Source organism: Channa argus, chromosome 6, assembly GCF_033026475.1.
Source record: "Channa argus isolate prfri chromosome 6, Channa argus male v1.0, whole genome shotgun sequence".
In the NCBI taxonomy this organism is placed as follows: Eukaryota; Metazoa; Chordata; class Actinopteri; order Anabantiformes; family Channidae; genus Channa; species Channa argus.
In genome coordinates, this window is record NC_090202.1 from 14,675,001 (window position 1) to 14,691,277 (window position 16,277).

Sequence of the window (16,277 nt, forward strand, 5' to 3'; positions counted from 1 at the left end):
GACTTGGCCAATAAGGTCATGTTGCTTAATTTAACTTAAGATTTGTGGACAAGAAATTATTTATCAGTTTCTTGAACTCTGAATGGTTTTGGACCTTGGATATCTCTCGATAGGACCTAAAGTCATCTTCTTGTGTTTTGTAACTTTGTAAAACAAATACATCTTTTATATGATTTGTTTGCCATCATGTGATGTGTTTTTATGCTCATCTGATTTTTTTTTTGTTCTTTCCACTTTTATTTTTATGTGATAAAATTGCCCAGTCACATCGTTACCCCTCTCATACAGATATTGATGAGTGCAGTTCAGGATATGCTAAGTGTTCCCATGGATGTATCAACATGCTTGGCTCCTTTAGCTGTATGTGTCATCCAGGCTTTGAACTTGGTGCTGATGGCAAAAAGTGCTACCGTAAGTAAAGACAGTAAAAACACATTTCTCATTCCTCTGCATTTTTTCACGTGTAAATCAAGAAAAAATAAACTGTAAACATACATTACATAGCAGTGTTAATATAAACAACAAGATTATGTGACCCAAACAAGTGAATCAGAAAAATGAAGACTGACATGGTTCAATGTCCATGTTTCATTTGCTAAAAAATATTCTAGCAAAAACAAGTGTTTAGTGTCTAAGCAATGCATGATCTTTATATTGGAAATTAAGAGTTTACAAAGCACACATCTCTAGGGAAATAGAACAGTACACTAATGATTATGTACCCTATATTTGTGTTGAAGAATGGATTATCTTTTATTTTCTGTGGCTAGTAATTACAAGATTGGGACAAACCAAAGTAGTTTTCATTAGTCGGAAGTGCCTCATAACATTGTCCTTATCTCTGTAACTGTTTGTTTTTTACCTTTCTACTCCAGGCATTGAGATGGAGATCATCAACAGCTGTGAGAAGAACAATGGAGGTTGCTCCCATTACTGTAAGCACACTGCCAACGGCCCCCTCTGCTCCTGCAACCATGGCTACCAGCTGGACCAAGACAGGAAGACCTGTGTGGGTAAGAACTTCTCTTTCTGTGGGTTGTTATTTTTCTGTCTTTGTGTATTCGTTATGTTTTACTCTTCTTTCATATTCACTCCCTGCTGGTGTTTTTCTATCGATCTATTGAAACCAACCTTGTTTTCTCCAGATCGGGACGAGTGCGTCAGTGAGGAGTCCTGCTGCAGTCACAACTGTAGAAATTACCCGGGCGGCTATGAGTGTAGCTGCAAAGATGGCCACAGACTGAACCCAGACGGCTGTGGCTGTGATGGTGAGCAAGCTGGAGGGTTAGCAAATAAGCTAGGGTTAAGGCTTTTAGTGGGGTTTTTGTATGTGTGTATGAGTGCACGGTTGTGCAAGACACAAATTCTAAGCACACCTTCAGCAGCTGACACTTTAGATCCCACATTTTAAGGCCATTTTTGGTCCGGTGTCTAGAGCAACTGCTAGATGCATATCAAGGCAATAAACACACCCTGTATTAGAGTATATGGAAGCTGAACTTGTTTCGCTTGTTTATTTGGCACCAGGGTGGTACTTGGTTGCTGGGCGGGGACAAGCCTGGTGGGCTGCGGTTTGAGCCTGTGGCCTTCTGCATCCCAACCCAATGCTCTACCACTGAGCCACCAGCCCCCCCAGTATTGTCACAATTAATGGGACTGTAGAAGAAAAAAAAACCTTCCTGACCTGAACTGCAACACTCATCAAAGCCTGTAGTGCAACTTAGACTCAGTGATAGTTGCTTTACTTGAGTTTTGCTTCTGTTACAACTTCACTGTCTTCGGACTGTGTGTTTACTTCTGTTAGACATTGATGAGTGCCTGGCAGAGAGCTCAGGCTGTGAACACTACTGTGTCAATACCCTGGGGACATATGAGTGCTTTTGTCGACTGGGCTTTCGCTTGGACCAGGACCAGCATTCCTGCATTTGTGAGTAACCTTTGGATTACAGTTATTCTTAGACCACATTTTCCTTTCTAACTTTGTGCTGGGTGCATTCAGCTCTTTATGACAGAGAACTGGAAACCAATGAGGAGAAGAGTGAAGAGGCGGAAGAACTGGATGTGCACAGATTACCAGACCTGCTGTTCCGCAACGCTCCTCAGCTCCTGCAGTACACAGCAGCCTTGCACTCAACTTACGACAGCAATGATGATGATGGTAGCGATGGTGGTGACAGTGCACAAGAATTAGAGACCCAAAGGGAGCGCAGAGGAGAACTAAGACTGAACAGCCACATAGGTACAGTTAAAACATGAGTGATGACACTAAGACGTGAGCATGGTGAGAAATCACATGGATATTATTTCATTGTTTTGCTGTTATATGCTAATATCCAGAAACTATGAAAAGAAAACCTAGTTTCAGTTGGACATTTATGTTTCAGTGTGTCTTGATGACTCATTTGGGAAAGACTGCAGTGTGAGCTGCGAAGACTGTGTGAATGGAGTGTGCGGTGAAAAGAGAGACCGGTGTGAATGTTCACCTGGATGGACTGGTGTTATCTGCAATGAGAGTAAGTATGATGATAGTTAACAAGATGGAACAAGTCTTACATCCAACAGTTTTTTTTGTGTTGTAGTGGGACAAAGTCTGCACACCCTCACCTTCACCACTTGTAAAGAGTAAATGTAAAGATTAATAACAATTATCCTTCTATATCTTCTACAGTTTATAGACCTGAAAAATTGATTTTGTAATGCAGGAAATACATGTTTCTATGGTCAGAATATGTGTGTGAATAGAAGAGAAAATTGAATCCATTTTACCCTGATCATATAAACGACGGGATAATGTTAACGGCACAGGGCACATCTTCTTCTAGGTCTATTTGAACTACCCCCCAGCAATGTGGCCTAGGTTTAGAGAGAGATGAGATAGATCCCTGTGTGCATCAATCCAGGGCCATGTATCAAATCCTGTCGGCTCTTCTGTGTGGGAGGCTGGCTTGTTTATGTGCTCCTGGCCACAAAAGCACCAGGGGAATCAATCTGTCTGCTGCTGGAGTGAAGCCCAGGTCCACACAAGAGCACAGCCTGAGGCCAAGGATGTATACAACTGGGTTAGAAAGCAAGACTTCATTGTTCCCATCCTGCTGCATGATTAATGGCTGTCTGTGGTCTGAACCCGAGTCGGGCTGGTAATCATAAGAGTTGAGGCACGTGGGATACGTCCGTTAGAAGCAACCTGTCATTTTTAGAAACACTCCTGAGATGCACAGAATTCTTTGGTGGAGAATATGAGCAGTATTTCTGCCTAAAGTAAATATACAGGAATTGTTGAGGTAGGCAAATTCATAACATACTAATATGAGAATAGTGAAAAGAATGTTTTAAAAATGTACCTGAAATTGGTGCCACTTTACATCTTATTTTATATTTTATGTACGGTTTATGTACTCACACTACAAGTACAATATTACATAGGCCATGTGCTTTAGCATCATGTCTGTATTTCTATTCTTTTTGTGGTCAATCATTATTAGGAGGTAAATATAATAATTTTCTCTTAGGAAGCATCACAGTATCTATTCCATCATTATAAGGCAGAATCAGTCCACTATAACAGACTCTTTACACTTTTTATTTACAGAGGTTGGGATTTCACATGTACACATCAGGCAAGATATCGTCCCTTAGTCTTTACTGGGAAAATTTTGTGTAGAGAAAACTTTGATGATTTGTTCTGGCAAGATTAAACACTTTCCTCTTCTTCATTTATTATATTCATGTTAGTGTTTAGTTGTCAAATTGCTGTCAGCTCTATAAATTATTTTAAACTGGTTAATCTTCCCATGGCAGAGTGGAATATTGAATATTTAAAGAGAGTTTGACATGGAATTTAAGCACACTCACTTGATGGATTTGAACACTTTGGCACTTCTTAAACAGCCAGCTGGTTCATGTCGTAATTGCTAACAAGGCCACAAAGATTAAAAATGTCAGAAGGGCACACAGCATGTGAAAGGTGGCAGTGCTGACTGACTTCTTACCTCCAGTGCACAGACCTTGAATTTCCCATAATTTGATCCCATTAGTAGACTTTTCCCATACCTACTTCTTTTTTCTCTTGTTATAGCTTGTCCACAGGGAACCTATGGGCAGGCCTGTAACAGTCTGTGCCGTTGTCAGAATGGAGGCTCATGTGACCCTATGACTGGGAAGTGTTTGTGCCCCCCAGGGGTACAAGGTGTTCTCTGTGAGGATGGTTAGTATACATTCTTTCCTCTTCAGACACACACACGCGTGCACACACACACACACACACACACACAGTTACATCAACCAGTTACATCAACCACACAAGTAAAATGTGTATACAATGCTTTAAGGGGTATCAACCCAGGTTAGATTGATACATGAAAGTCCTTTCTGGCTCTGTACATGTCCACAGGTTGCCCTCGGGGTTATTTCGGGCGATACTGTAGAAGAAAGTGTAACTGTCCCAACAATGGACACTGCCATCGTCTTTATGGAGGCTGCTTGTGTTCTCCAGGATTATATGGTCGCTACTGCCACCTGCGTGAGTACCAGCCTGTCTTCATAACAATGCTCTCTGTACTGGAGTAATGATGATTACGATTTTGTCACTACTGTAAAATATCAAAAACTCTCAATATTGGTAGGCAATGGAGGCAATATAATTATCTAAATTATCTAAAGGGAAAACACACTATGTTGGTTAAAATTGTTTTTTTAATGCCTTATGCTGAATACAACATGACATCAAACATAAAATCAGTCATCCAAACCATTAGTGATAAACTTTAGGTTTTGGTGTCAACTGTCAGCTTAACACTTTTTCAGGCTGCTAAATAGACACAGTACAGCAACTTTGTTAGCTTTTTTCATCTACAAGCTGCTATCACACAATTAGTAGTTAATTGATTATATTTAGGACATTATGTACAGATTTAACAAATATGTAAGCAAATCCCCAACTTTCTCTCATTGTCATGTTTAGTCTTTTTCCTGGACTCCGCTGAGCCGTTTTGATGGCGGCACCAGGTGAGAAGGCAGCTCTGGAGGGAGCCAGTGTCCCTCCAGTTTTCCCTCTATAAGGTGGACTGCCAAAGCAAACTCCTCATTGTCCAACATGCCATCCCGATCGATATCAGACAGCCTCCAGATATGAGCAAGCACAGAGTTGGGCAGAAGGGTGTTCATCATCCACTTTTTGACTTTGGTGCCGCTCAATTTACCCTCAGTTGGACTGAGATTATAGAAAATCTCATCATATTTGGGCTTGTATTTCTCCACTGCCCACTCTTCTAAATCTATCCCACTGCTTTTGTCGTCTCTTGGGAATTCTTTAAAAGGATCCCTCCAGTAATGCTTGGGCCTGAATGTTTCCAAAAAATTACCATCCAACACACTAGGCAGAGATTTCCTGCTCAGCTCTTGTTTTTGGAGCAAAGGTACCACGTTTGCAATGTCGATGGTAAGGAGTTTTTCCAGGGAAGCCATAAGACTTGGTTTCAGTGTCTTGAACTTTGAGAAATCTTCACCCAAAAGTTTCTCCTGAAAATGCATGCAGTTAAGGCTCACAGAACACATTCAGGTAAATAAATTAGATAAATATTTATATATTTGCAATAGAATAGCAGAGCTCTACCTGCATCATGGTGCAGTCAGGGAAGTCACCAGCTGGGACTCGATGTTGTTGCTGGATCCTGGAGAAAATTACAGGAAGCTGGTAGATCAGATTGTGCTTCTTGCTTTCTTTGCAAAAAATGGTTGGCATCTCCTGCTTCAGATAGCTGATAATGTGGGCATGGGCCTAAGATAATACAAAGTTCAACTAAGACCCAAACTTGCCATAGCTGCAACTTGTAAGCATGTACCCAATGTATGAGTTGAAAATGAATATGATCTGTTACCCTCACTAAGCGTGCCCTCTTCACCAGGTCGTTAAGCTTGCGTACTGCAGAATTGCGTGGCAGGTTTCTTATGTCGGCCAAAAGATCCTCCTCTTCCAGCTCTATCAGCTGGTAGTGGTCACACATCTTTCTGGGCTCTGACCAGAAAGATCCAATGTAAACCCGCAGAACCTCGGGGGTTCGAAACACTTTTCCCAAAGACCACATGAGGGCACCATACACTCTCATGAGCTGCTGAGAGTCCACTCTGTCAGCCTTGTTCAGAATCACACGCAATTTGTCCTCATAGCCGCACAGAGCCCCAAAGGCCCAAGTGAGCTCATCGGAGAACTCCAGTTTATGTGAATCGAACAGCAGGATGATTTGATCCACTCGCTCAGCGAACCAGCGTAGCACTGCTGGAAAGTCATAGCCTTGGGATGAAGAATAAAGACACAGGGTTTTCATTATCACTGTAATAGGGTAAGCCTCACTCTTCCGAGACACAGCATAATATATAACACGACCCAGCGGTCTCAGTGTTTTCAAGCCATTTCAGTTACACCCATAGATTAATATGTTCATAAAGCAATAGAAAGACAGATCAGTCACTTCTGTATTCTGTATTCCTCGCAACTGGGTTGGGTTGCTGACTTTAGAGGCGTGAATTATTGTGGGCAGAGCTATTTTGTAAATTTAACTGTCTAAAACTGAACATATAGAAACATGGACCCATTAATTAGTCTAAAAATTTCTCTGTCTCACCTCGAATAAGTTTTCTTTTAGCAGAGGTTAAGATTCCTGGTGTGTCGATAAAGCTGATACTTCGAAGAACCTGGTTTGGGATTTGAACACACTGAAATCTGCCAAGAAAAAATGGTTAGTCAAAACTCATACCTGAATAAAGCAACAATACTTATGTCAATCAAAGAAAGCAATAAAACCAAACAGTAGCTTTTGTAAGATTCCAACATAAATGGGATTTTAAAAATCCATTACTACTACTTCTCTCTCCCTTCACCTTTTTATGTCTTGCTCATTTTTTGTGTGGTGAGTTTCGTCACCTGTTCAAAAAAGAATTTCCAAAAACGTCAAAGTTGCGGAAGGGCTTCTTTGGATCCATTGTCAGAGCATTTCCAGGGATGATTCCTTCCGTCTCACCGTGCATGAGGGCAGTGAAACAGTCAGTGGTTGGCTCAGGCCCAACTCTGCCACCGGGAAAATCTTGTTCTATGAGATATCTGCAGAAATACACACACAGACTCCATCGTGCTAACCTGTGACACAATGTTTGATACTAACCTGTGACACAATGTTTGATACATGCGGTCTTTAATCATACCTGATAAAGGTTGTCTTTCCTGCTGAATACTGACCCATCACTAGCACCATGGGTTTGTTGTCAAAATCTGCATCCCCATAGCTTGGGGAGTGAAAATTATGAAAAGAGTAGTATTTCTCTATCGGAAGCAGCCTCTTATAATAAAAGATTTTCAGCTCCTCTGTTACCATATTGAAATCCCCTAGAGTTTTAGGGTTGCTCCTAAGCCTCCGGATAGACATGGTGATGAATTTCTGCTCCTGATCTCTCAGTGTGGAAACTGCTCACGCTTCTAAGACCAAACTGAGTGATGGAAGAATGTGTACAAAAAATATTATAAGATTCTCACAGCTGTCTTCTCCATCCTGCAGCGGGACATTTTGAGGGTGGAGAGGGTGTAACCAGAGCCTGCAGCTGCACCTTACATAAAGCCAATGTTGAGACAGGGTGGAGTGGAGTGGAGTTTTTTTTGCAGAGTAGGAACACTCTTGGCAGAATTAAGAATTAAATAAAAGTCCCATGTTTGTGAATCATTTTCAGTTTTTCTGTTCATGTCATAATGTTTGCAAACTAACAAGACTAACCGGACCACTAACTAACTAAGTGCTCAGTCTGCTCTCGAATTAAGTGTGTAATTATATAATGAATGATGCACCGTTATTCTTAAGTAAAACAAAAGGCAGTTGTCCCATGATGTAACATAACAGAAGTCTGACAAAGTGATAACCAGCATGTTATCACTTTGTCAGGAGTATTTGTTTGTTTCAAAATCTTTTTCCAATGATGGATGGCCACCTTCACTTTAAAATACAAAAATGTATAATCTTTGCCTAACATAAAAAAGAAATATATATATGAAGTTGATTGTATAGCTTGCTATTTATACTGTAGCTATTTTAGGTAATTCATATATGTGTGTATTCTGTAAAGTATACAAACCATGAACATGCTATTGGGAACATGTACAGCATCCTAAGTGATGCTCTTGGTCTGTTTTTAAACTGCTCTTGTCCGCCCCTCAGCTTGTCCCAGGTGGACGCACGGCGCAGGCTGTTCCAAGGAATGTGACTGTATTCAAGAACATTCCACTGCCTGTGACCCCAAAACAGGGAGCTGTTTCTGCAAAGCTGCATACCGTGGCCCACAGTGTGAGAAAGGTAGAAGTCCTTCACAGAACAGCTATACGTCAGTCGTTTTGCATCTTAAGTCCTAGAAATGAAGTGGTTAAGACTTTAATGTGTAGTTACATTTTATCCACACACTTGGATCTGCTCCCTAACTTGTATTTGTGTCCCACTGTAGAATGTGACCCTGGCTTCTTCGGTGCAGGCTGTGAGCAGCTATGTGACTGTCCAGGTGGAGGGTCATGTGACCCCAGGACTGGAGAATGTCGCAAACGATGTCCTGCAGGCCTACATGGCAATAAATGTCAGCAGGGTGAGAATAAAGTTACTTCAATGCAGTTTGTTGATGGATTGTCTGCATCAGACTGTAAAAAGGTGCTGCATCCAACAGGAATGTCAGTCACATATATTTTGAGTGTGATGTTTGCTTTGGCATAAATCCATAGGATAATTTGCTTTTCACTGTTGATGTAAGATGTCCTCCACAATGCTTGAATCCACAGCCCTCTCATGTGGAGATAAACTGTAGCAGAGGTCATTTTGGAGACGTGTGTGAAGTGCGTGGACCTGCATTCTGACATGTGTCTACATGTGTGATTATTGTTTGACCTCTCTGATAAACTCTGTCACACTGACAACACAAGTTATTATAAATAAGTTCCTGACTATCTCCCCTTTTGTCACAATCATTTTTTCAGTTCCCGTAATGCTTATAAATCCTTCTTTAGTATGTATCTATTCATTCTGTTACCTTTGATGGATTGAATTGATTTAATAGGTTGAATAAATAAGATTTTCTCTTGAATTCACCTGGTCAGTGCAGGTGTTCCTGTTATTATAAAGTGAACAACCAAAAAATGAGTGCTCCTCCACAGCAGGGTGTCTTCTGCCTGTTTACTGTGCCGGTTGATGGAAAGTTCAACTGTGTTTTATGAGCTAAAGTAATACTGAATATTATTCCAGAGCTTCTGGTAAAAGCATGACTTTGTGTCTCTGTGGAGTGGACTATGATAACAGAGCTGAGTTACAGTATGTCAACACTAATGCACAGTCCAAGCCTAGGCTTGCTAGGTTTGTCAAAACCAAATATTAAAAAAAAGTCATTGTGCTTAGCTTACGTTGCTGCCAAGTCATAGCGGGGGTAGTTTACTTCTCTTACTAATGCAGAGGCTGAATAAATAGACAGAAAATTAGTTTTAAACATTTACTACTGCAGTTTCTTCGCCCATTTGTACATGGTTGTCTGATGTTGTCTTGTAAATTTCCAGTTTCGTGCTGTGAGCTCGGCATTGTATTGTCTCTGTTTTTTTTATGCTGTGTTGCATTGTGTGGTACTAGCCTGCCAACCTGGGAGCTATGGAGAAAACTGTCATCTGACCTGTGACTGTGGAGAATCTCCTTGTGATCCAGTAACTGGACGGTGCCTCTGTCCTGCTGGAAAGACAGGATACTCCTGTCAGCAAGGTACTTTTAGCTTGTACATTCATTGTTATTTAATATTTAATATTTGTGTATGTTTGTGTTCCTTATAGAGAGAAGTGAAGTGATTAGACCTTAAAACTTTCAGATGTCAATGTAATATACATTACCTCAAGTATTTATGTATAGGGATTTACTGAGAAACGTCTCACATACTTGACTTATTGCTGTTAATCTAATAGAAACATGATGCTCCCTAGATTGCCATGATGGATACTGGGGGTTCATGTGTCAATCATTTTGTCCTAACTGTGAAAACGGAGGCTCCTGCAACAAGCAGACTGGAGGCTGTGACTGTACGCCAGGCTACACTGGAAATCTCTGCCAAAATGGTAACTTTTAATCATATTTAGATCTAAGAAATTCAAAAAATTGTTGTGTTTATAGTGGTACATACATTAAACATTTAAATAAAGTTACATTTAGTGGCTTAGTAAAGCTTGGGTGTATGTTGCATAGAGTGTCCCTTGGGGTATCATGGACCAGGCTGTTTATTGCCCTGCTCATGCCACTCTGATTCCTGGTGTGACCCACAGACTGGACACTGTGTCTGTCCTCCTGGCAAAGGAGGCGATGACTGTGCAACATGTAAGAACTTTACTTCTCTTAATAAAAAGTATGTTATAATAAATTGCTTCATTCAAGTTCTTTTTATAACTGTAATTTAGTAATTATATTGTTTTAGGTTTGCATATCCACATACTCTTTCAAAACCTCTCACTGACTTTTTTAGCTTGTGAGGCTGGTTACTGGGGCCAAGGGTGCATCATTCAATGCCAGTGCCAAGACAGCTCCTTGGGCTGTGACTCAGTCACTGGTCAGTGTGTTTGTGAGGCTGGCTTCACTGGAGACGAATGTGAAAAGAGTAGGTAACCTTAGAGATTTTATTATTATTTTTGTCCTTTGGGCTTTCCCGTGAATCCAGGGTTGCTACAGCGGATCATTGTCCGCATGTTGATTTGGCAATTCTTTCAAAATATATAGTTTACTAAATGCTGCCACCATGAGGTGATTCTCAGTTATAACAGTTTTAATTTTTTGTTTTAAAGTACAAAAAATACTTTGCTGGATATTTTATCTTGGCAAACGTTTAACGTGATTCTATTGCTGGTATAATGTGGAGTATAATTAGAGATTTTAATACATCTTAGAAAGCACTTTTAGTTCTTGGGTGAACTACAGAACATGGCTCTACAACACTCTACAACAACACTCTAAACAGACTGTTTTTAACAAGCTACTGGTAACATTTTTAGATCAAAAGCCATATTTTTAAATATATTGCAAATAGTCTACCTCCCTTATATGTTTACCATGTTTTTTTCATAAACTATATCACTTACAGAGTGTGTAGAAGGCAGCTATGGGAAGGACTGTGTCCTGGAGTGTTTATGTCAAAATGGAGCCCTTTGTGACCATGTGAGTGGAGCCTGCACATGTTCCCCTGGATATACTGGCACTTTCTGCGAAAAAAGTAAGATTCTGTTTTGATCTTTTGTTGAAAAAAAATCAAGCTGATACTGTATTAGTTGTATGTTAGTTGTAAAACACCTTTTTTTAAATATCTCAAATCAATCTTCTCGATCTTCTCAATAATATCTAAAAAAATATTAAAATTACTTTAGAGGCTTAAAAGTCAAATGTTTTCGGGAAGTTTTCTATATACACTGAGGCATGTTTGTGTAGTTCCCTTCTTCAGTGTACCAAGCCTTAGTAATGTATTGAACTGCTTACAGAACTAACAATGTAGGTAATCAAAGATTATCTCTGACGATAACCTGTTCTCGGTATTAAGTACTATGTTTTCATCTTACTGTCCAAAGACATGCAGTATAGGGTACTAAGATGCAGTATAAGGTACTAACATGAATAATTTTTATTTAATTTTTTTATTTTTTGAAATATGTAAATGTTTACAAATTGGACAAAACGTATATATTAATTAATCTAATTGTCAGATTAATGGATGATAAAATAATCATTATAGTCCTAACTTATATAGTTAGGACTATATATATATATATATATATTTATATCCCGTGAGTTCAGGGTCGACACAGCGGAGCATTGTCTGCAGTTTGATTTGGCACAGTTTTTAAGTTGGATGCCCTTCCTGACGCCACCATCCCCAAGTTCTACCAGGCTTGGACCGGCAATGCACAGCAGGGGAATATGTAAGGGACAGTTTTATAACGAAAACGATCCGCTATATATACACCACAGCGGATCGTTTTCTCCCCATGGTCATTTGGCACAGTTTATATATATGTTTCATATTTAAGTACTGTACTTAAGTACAATTTTGAGGTTTTTCTACTTTACTTGAGTATTTCCATTTTCTGCAACTTAATACACGGTATACATACATACATGGTATGTGATACCAATAATATTATATTCTTTGGAGAGAAATAAGTCTTGCCAGTGAATAAGTATGAAGAGTAACTTTACTTTTGCTACATGGGTTTTTTAGGCTACAACGTTTGTACTTTTACTTTATTAATCAGTTGAATGCAGGATTTGTACTTGTAACACAGTATTTCGACACTGTGGTAATGATACTTTTACTCAAGTAAATGATCTGAGTTCGTCACCACTCATTATTTTAACCTCCTTCCAATTCAAGGTTGTGCTGCATTTCTGCAGTAGTTTATCAGTCATTACGTCTTAATACAGTAGAGGGTGCTACAGGATCTCCTTCAGATTTTTTCATCTCTTCCACAGTTTGAGTGAATCATCACATAGATTCAATGAATCACGAGATTGTCCATGTAATGACACGAGTAAAAAGATTTTAAAACCATCCAAAACCCAAGATATAATTTGTATTAGTCATTCTGGGATAGATGAATTTCGTAGGCTGCAGAGTCTTTTCAAGCTCCCCACCACAGCAAACTCTTCATGTAACTAATATTCATCTTATTACTGGATATTTGTCCTGAACTGTGAGACATGCCAGCAGTCAAAGAGTCTTAACAATGTAATAGATTTGTTCTTGATTATAGTCTTTTGACTTGAAGTTGGCTCATGTTATTACAAAGTGTAAGATTTACTGGAAGTACACTACCAGGCCCAGAAACTCATACCACTGCTGCAGTATGTGGGGCATCGTAAATCATGGCCATGTCACCCTAGAATAGAGCTTCACATCCCTAGTCATAACACTGTAATGGCCCCAAACGTAGACGTCACTTTGATTGGACGTTGCTGTGGAAATAGGGCTATCGTTCTGACCAGATTCTGTTTTCTGAAGGCCTTTTACCCTCAAACATAGGTGTCCAGTTTCTCAGTCTTCTGCTGGGCCTCTTCCTATAGGAGAAGTCAGGAAGAGGCCTGTGCTGTGAGAAGGACCAGATCTCTCTGGTTCATCTGTTTCACAGAAGTAAAATAGGAAGAGTTGACTTCTCTTTTTTTGGCTCTACGTGGATGATTTTCAGTTATGGCTTTGTGTGTCGTTATTTATAGAAAAAAAAGTGGCTCTACAAGACTCAGAAAGCTTGGCAAAAGCATTGTTTCATTGGGCATTCTTGTGGCGCTGAGGCTGATGCTAAACATTTCAGTTTTGTCAGAGGAAACGAGCCATTGTGCTGACCTGGGTCCCCTCACCAAACCGCTTCTTCAATTAACATGGATCATGCTCCGTCTCTGGTCTGCAGCTTTGAAGTTAGCATCAAAATAGTTCATTTGGTTGCGGTAAAAAGAACCCTAGTCCGCCTGGCATTGAACATCCGTGTTATTGTCGAAATCTGAGTTGTTTTGTTGTTGTTGTGTTGCCCTCTTTCGGTGTGTAGAGCCTGAATAGCACCAGGAAGTCCTATTCTATGTTTTCTCTATCCGCTCTATTTCTGTGGTCTGCTCTCCCCGGCTGTGTGGTCCCTGGACCTGCTTTATGGGCTGACAGCAGTGGCTCTTACACAACTAGGGATCTGGAAATAATCCTCCTGTCTTAAAGAGCTCATTTAGTCTAGAGATGGAGTCTTTCAGTAATGGCACAGAATGTGTGTGGTGGTGGACTGAATCCTCTGTGCCCACCTATAAACAAAGACTCAGAGGGAAGAATCTGCATTTACAAACACTAGCAGACATTGCACTAATATCAGATGACAGATTGCTGCTCTGTGGTTAATATTGAAAGCATGCGCCCCCTGCTGACTGAAACAAATAATAAGCTTGGACATTCAGATCTGTCATTACAGCCCTTTGAATATTTAGCATACTGTTCACTGCAAAACTTTGAATCCCCTCTATTTAAAACAAACAACTTTTATCAATATATATTTATTACACATTCAGGGGGGCCTGGTGGCTCAGTGGTTCGACATTGGGTTGGGGTAAATGGTCTGCACTGGAGTAGCCGGGGATTAAACCAACAATCACAGGACTGATAGATGACCGCTCTACCTCCTGCGTCACAGTCACCCCAAGAAGACAGCGGGTTTGAATCCCACCCTACCAGGCACCCAGATAAAATGGGAGGGAGGACATTAGGGGTAAAAAGTCTTTGAAGCCGTTGATTTGATTAATTAAACATTCAGCTAGTACAAATGTTCTCCATCATCAGAAATGAGGAAAATGGCCAAGGAGAGTATAAAAAGAAATTATATATTATATTATGTAGTATTATATGTTTGCAAAAGTTGAGTCTACCTTTATGAAATGTCCCATGAAAATTTGTATGTCCTCCCTTTCTGTTTGCATCCTTCCCTAACCTCACTGAGTACCCACTGAGCACTGTTTGTATCCTTTCAGGTGTAACTTTAGCACATGGCATAATACATGGCATAATTGTTCCAAGTCTACACGATTGCATGGTTTTGTGCCATGTACAATCTTCTTCAAGCCAATAGTAAAACATGTTCCTTTATTCTGTTTAAGCATTCTTGAGTTGACTTTGTTTTGTGCTTTCAATCATTGTCTCTTAATTTTTAGCTTTTTGACAGATGGTAGGAGCCTCTGCTTTAAAATCTTCTGATTTTAGGCTGCATTCATTCTTCCTTTACACATACACCCCAAAACATCAGTGAGCCTCCACTACGCTGTGGGAATGCTGTTCCTCTACTCACAGTTGTTGTTTTTTCAGCACACTTACCTGTGTGAATTATAACCTACCAATGCAACATTGATCTGGTCAGATCACATACAGTAATCCTGTTCCAAAAGACTAGATTAGATTAGAGTGGTGAGATCACATGCTGTTTAGTGTGCTCCAGTTGTGCTACCTTATGTGCAGTAAGCAATGGCTCAAACAATCCAGATTTGTGCCATCTATGCTTGACTCTAGATATATAAACATTTATTCCATTTGCCTTTAAGGTCTTTATCTAGTCCCCCACTGTTTGTTTTGGATTCTTATGTATCTTTCAAGCTAGTTCCTCTTATAGTTGTGTAGTTGATTTTCTTGGTCTTCCATGGCTTGGAAGAGTTGTAATGTGTCTACCTTTCTTTGATTTGTGGATTATGGTACTTTACAGTTGCTACTGGTATTCCTAAATACATGAAAATGTTTTTACATCTCTCGGCAGCCTTATGAAGGTTTACCACTTTCATTTTGAGGTATTCTGAAGGCTGTTATTCTGATCCCATGGATTTTTTTCTCTCTCAGCAACTACTTGAAACTGCCCAAACTGTAAAGTCAACCTTGTCTGCTGCATTTGAAGATGAAGGGAAGTGCTATAGCACCTCCATTTGATTACTGCTCCTGGTATAAAAACCGGATGGAAAGGGAATGTCACTCATTTGAGGTGTTTAACGTTTATATGTTAACATCGGAGATGTGTTGAGCTGCTGTTTCACTGGTAAATTATCATTCTTAAAAACATTTTTTCTCAGCACAGAAAGACCAGCTAGTTGCCATGGTTTCAGCAACTGCTATCATAATAATAAACAGCAGACAATAAAGCAGTGATTTTGCTACAGCACTACCACAAACCTAATGTACAGCTGGGTTAAAATGACAGCATCCTCAGTGGGCTAGTTTTAATACCATTGCAGACTAACCACTACAGAGGCAGGCAAAGACGTCATGCTGTCAGCGTGGGAACACAGCGAAGGCCGTGCCAGAAACTGCTGAGCAGGAAAGATACTTTTCCCAATTTGAGGCCTTGAGGCAGAAAAAGTAGGAGTGGACACAATCATCAATTGGAGTTGGAGAAGGACAGTATGATGCATAAAAGGTACCCTGAGTCCAGTAGTGCCATGTTTGAAATACAAAAAAACACCAAGTTACAGATTTGTGTTGCAATTCTAATTTGTGGCTTCCTTTGGTAACAGGGCCCCCCACTTTTTCATTGACAGGAGAAATGTTGAATATAAATGAAATAAAACATTGTTGGCTGCTGAGATTACTTACTTTACCAAATCCTCACCAGCGCAGATTTTCTCACATGTTAAAAGAGAAAACAGAAGAGGATACTTGCTGAAAGAAATGTCTGTAAGAGCTGTCGCTCAGTCGGAAACTTCAACAGCAGCATTCCTGTAAATAAAGACAAGAGCGGGACA

The 16,277-nt window shown here is 40.0% G+C and overlaps 2 protein-coding genes across 4 annotated transcripts in view; one reads left to right on the forward strand and one right to left on the reverse strand.

The window, feature by feature from the left end:
- The window catches only part of egfem1 (EGF-like and EMI domain containing 1), a 47,605-nt gene that overhangs the window by 20,944 nt on the left and 10,384 nt on the right, over nucleotides 1-16,277 (forward strand). For all 3 annotated transcript variants that reach the window (XM_067508454.1, XM_067508451.1, XM_067508452.1), the window contains 15 exons: nucleotides 289-411; nucleotides 876-1,013; nucleotides 1,146-1,268; nucleotides 1,805-1,927; nucleotides 2,000-2,239; nucleotides 2,385-2,513; nucleotides 4,076-4,204; nucleotides 4,391-4,519; nucleotides 8,199-8,333; nucleotides 8,479-8,613; nucleotides 9,639-9,764; nucleotides 9,980-10,111; nucleotides 10,239-10,367; nucleotides 10,513-10,644; nucleotides 11,125-11,253. In XM_067508454.1, coding sequence (XP_067364555.1) covers nucleotides 289-411; nucleotides 876-1,013; nucleotides 1,146-1,268; nucleotides 1,805-1,927; nucleotides 2,000-2,239; nucleotides 2,385-2,513; nucleotides 4,076-4,204; nucleotides 4,391-4,519; nucleotides 8,199-8,333; nucleotides 8,479-8,613; nucleotides 9,639-9,764; nucleotides 9,980-10,111; nucleotides 10,239-10,367; nucleotides 10,513-10,644; nucleotides 11,125-11,253 — 2,052 coding nt within the window. The remainder of the gene's footprint in view (nucleotides 1-288; nucleotides 412-875; nucleotides 1,014-1,145; nucleotides 1,269-1,804; nucleotides 1,928-1,999; nucleotides 2,240-2,384; nucleotides 2,514-4,075; nucleotides 4,205-4,390; nucleotides 4,520-8,198; nucleotides 8,334-8,478; nucleotides 8,614-9,638; nucleotides 9,765-9,979; nucleotides 10,112-10,238; nucleotides 10,368-10,512; nucleotides 10,645-11,124; nucleotides 11,254-16,277) is intronic.
- Nucleotides 4,722-8,192, reverse strand: LOC137129380 (EH domain-containing protein 2-like). Its single transcript, XM_067508455.1, has 6 exons — nucleotides 7,198-8,192; nucleotides 6,920-7,096; nucleotides 6,621-6,718; nucleotides 5,877-6,289; nucleotides 5,612-5,776; nucleotides 4,722-5,517 (listed from the first exon to the last, which is right to left on the reverse strand). The coding sequence occupies exons 1-6, from the start codon at nucleotides 7,416-7,418 to the stop codon at nucleotides 4,957-4,959; spliced, it is 1,635 nt and encodes a 544-aa protein (XP_067364556.1). The 5' UTR covers nucleotides 7,419-8,192; the 3' UTR covers nucleotides 4,722-4,956.

What these genes read in the sequence shown, in the direction of transcription:
- LOC137129380 (XM_067508455.1), bottom strand. Translation starts at nt 7,418, where the DNA reads ATGTCTATCCGGAGGCTTAGGAGCAACCCTAAAACTCTAGGGGATTTC. An exon ending in GGAAATTCTTTTTTGAACAG is followed by an intron (nt 6,719 to 6,919) that starts GTGACGAAACTC and finishes TTTTCTTGGCAG; the next exon opens with ATTTCAGTGTGTTCAAATCC. An exon ending in TAAAAGAAAACTTATTCGAG is followed by an intron (nt 6,290 to 6,620) that starts GTGAGACAGAGA and finishes CTTCATCCCAAG; the next exon opens with GCTATGACTTTCCAGCAGTG.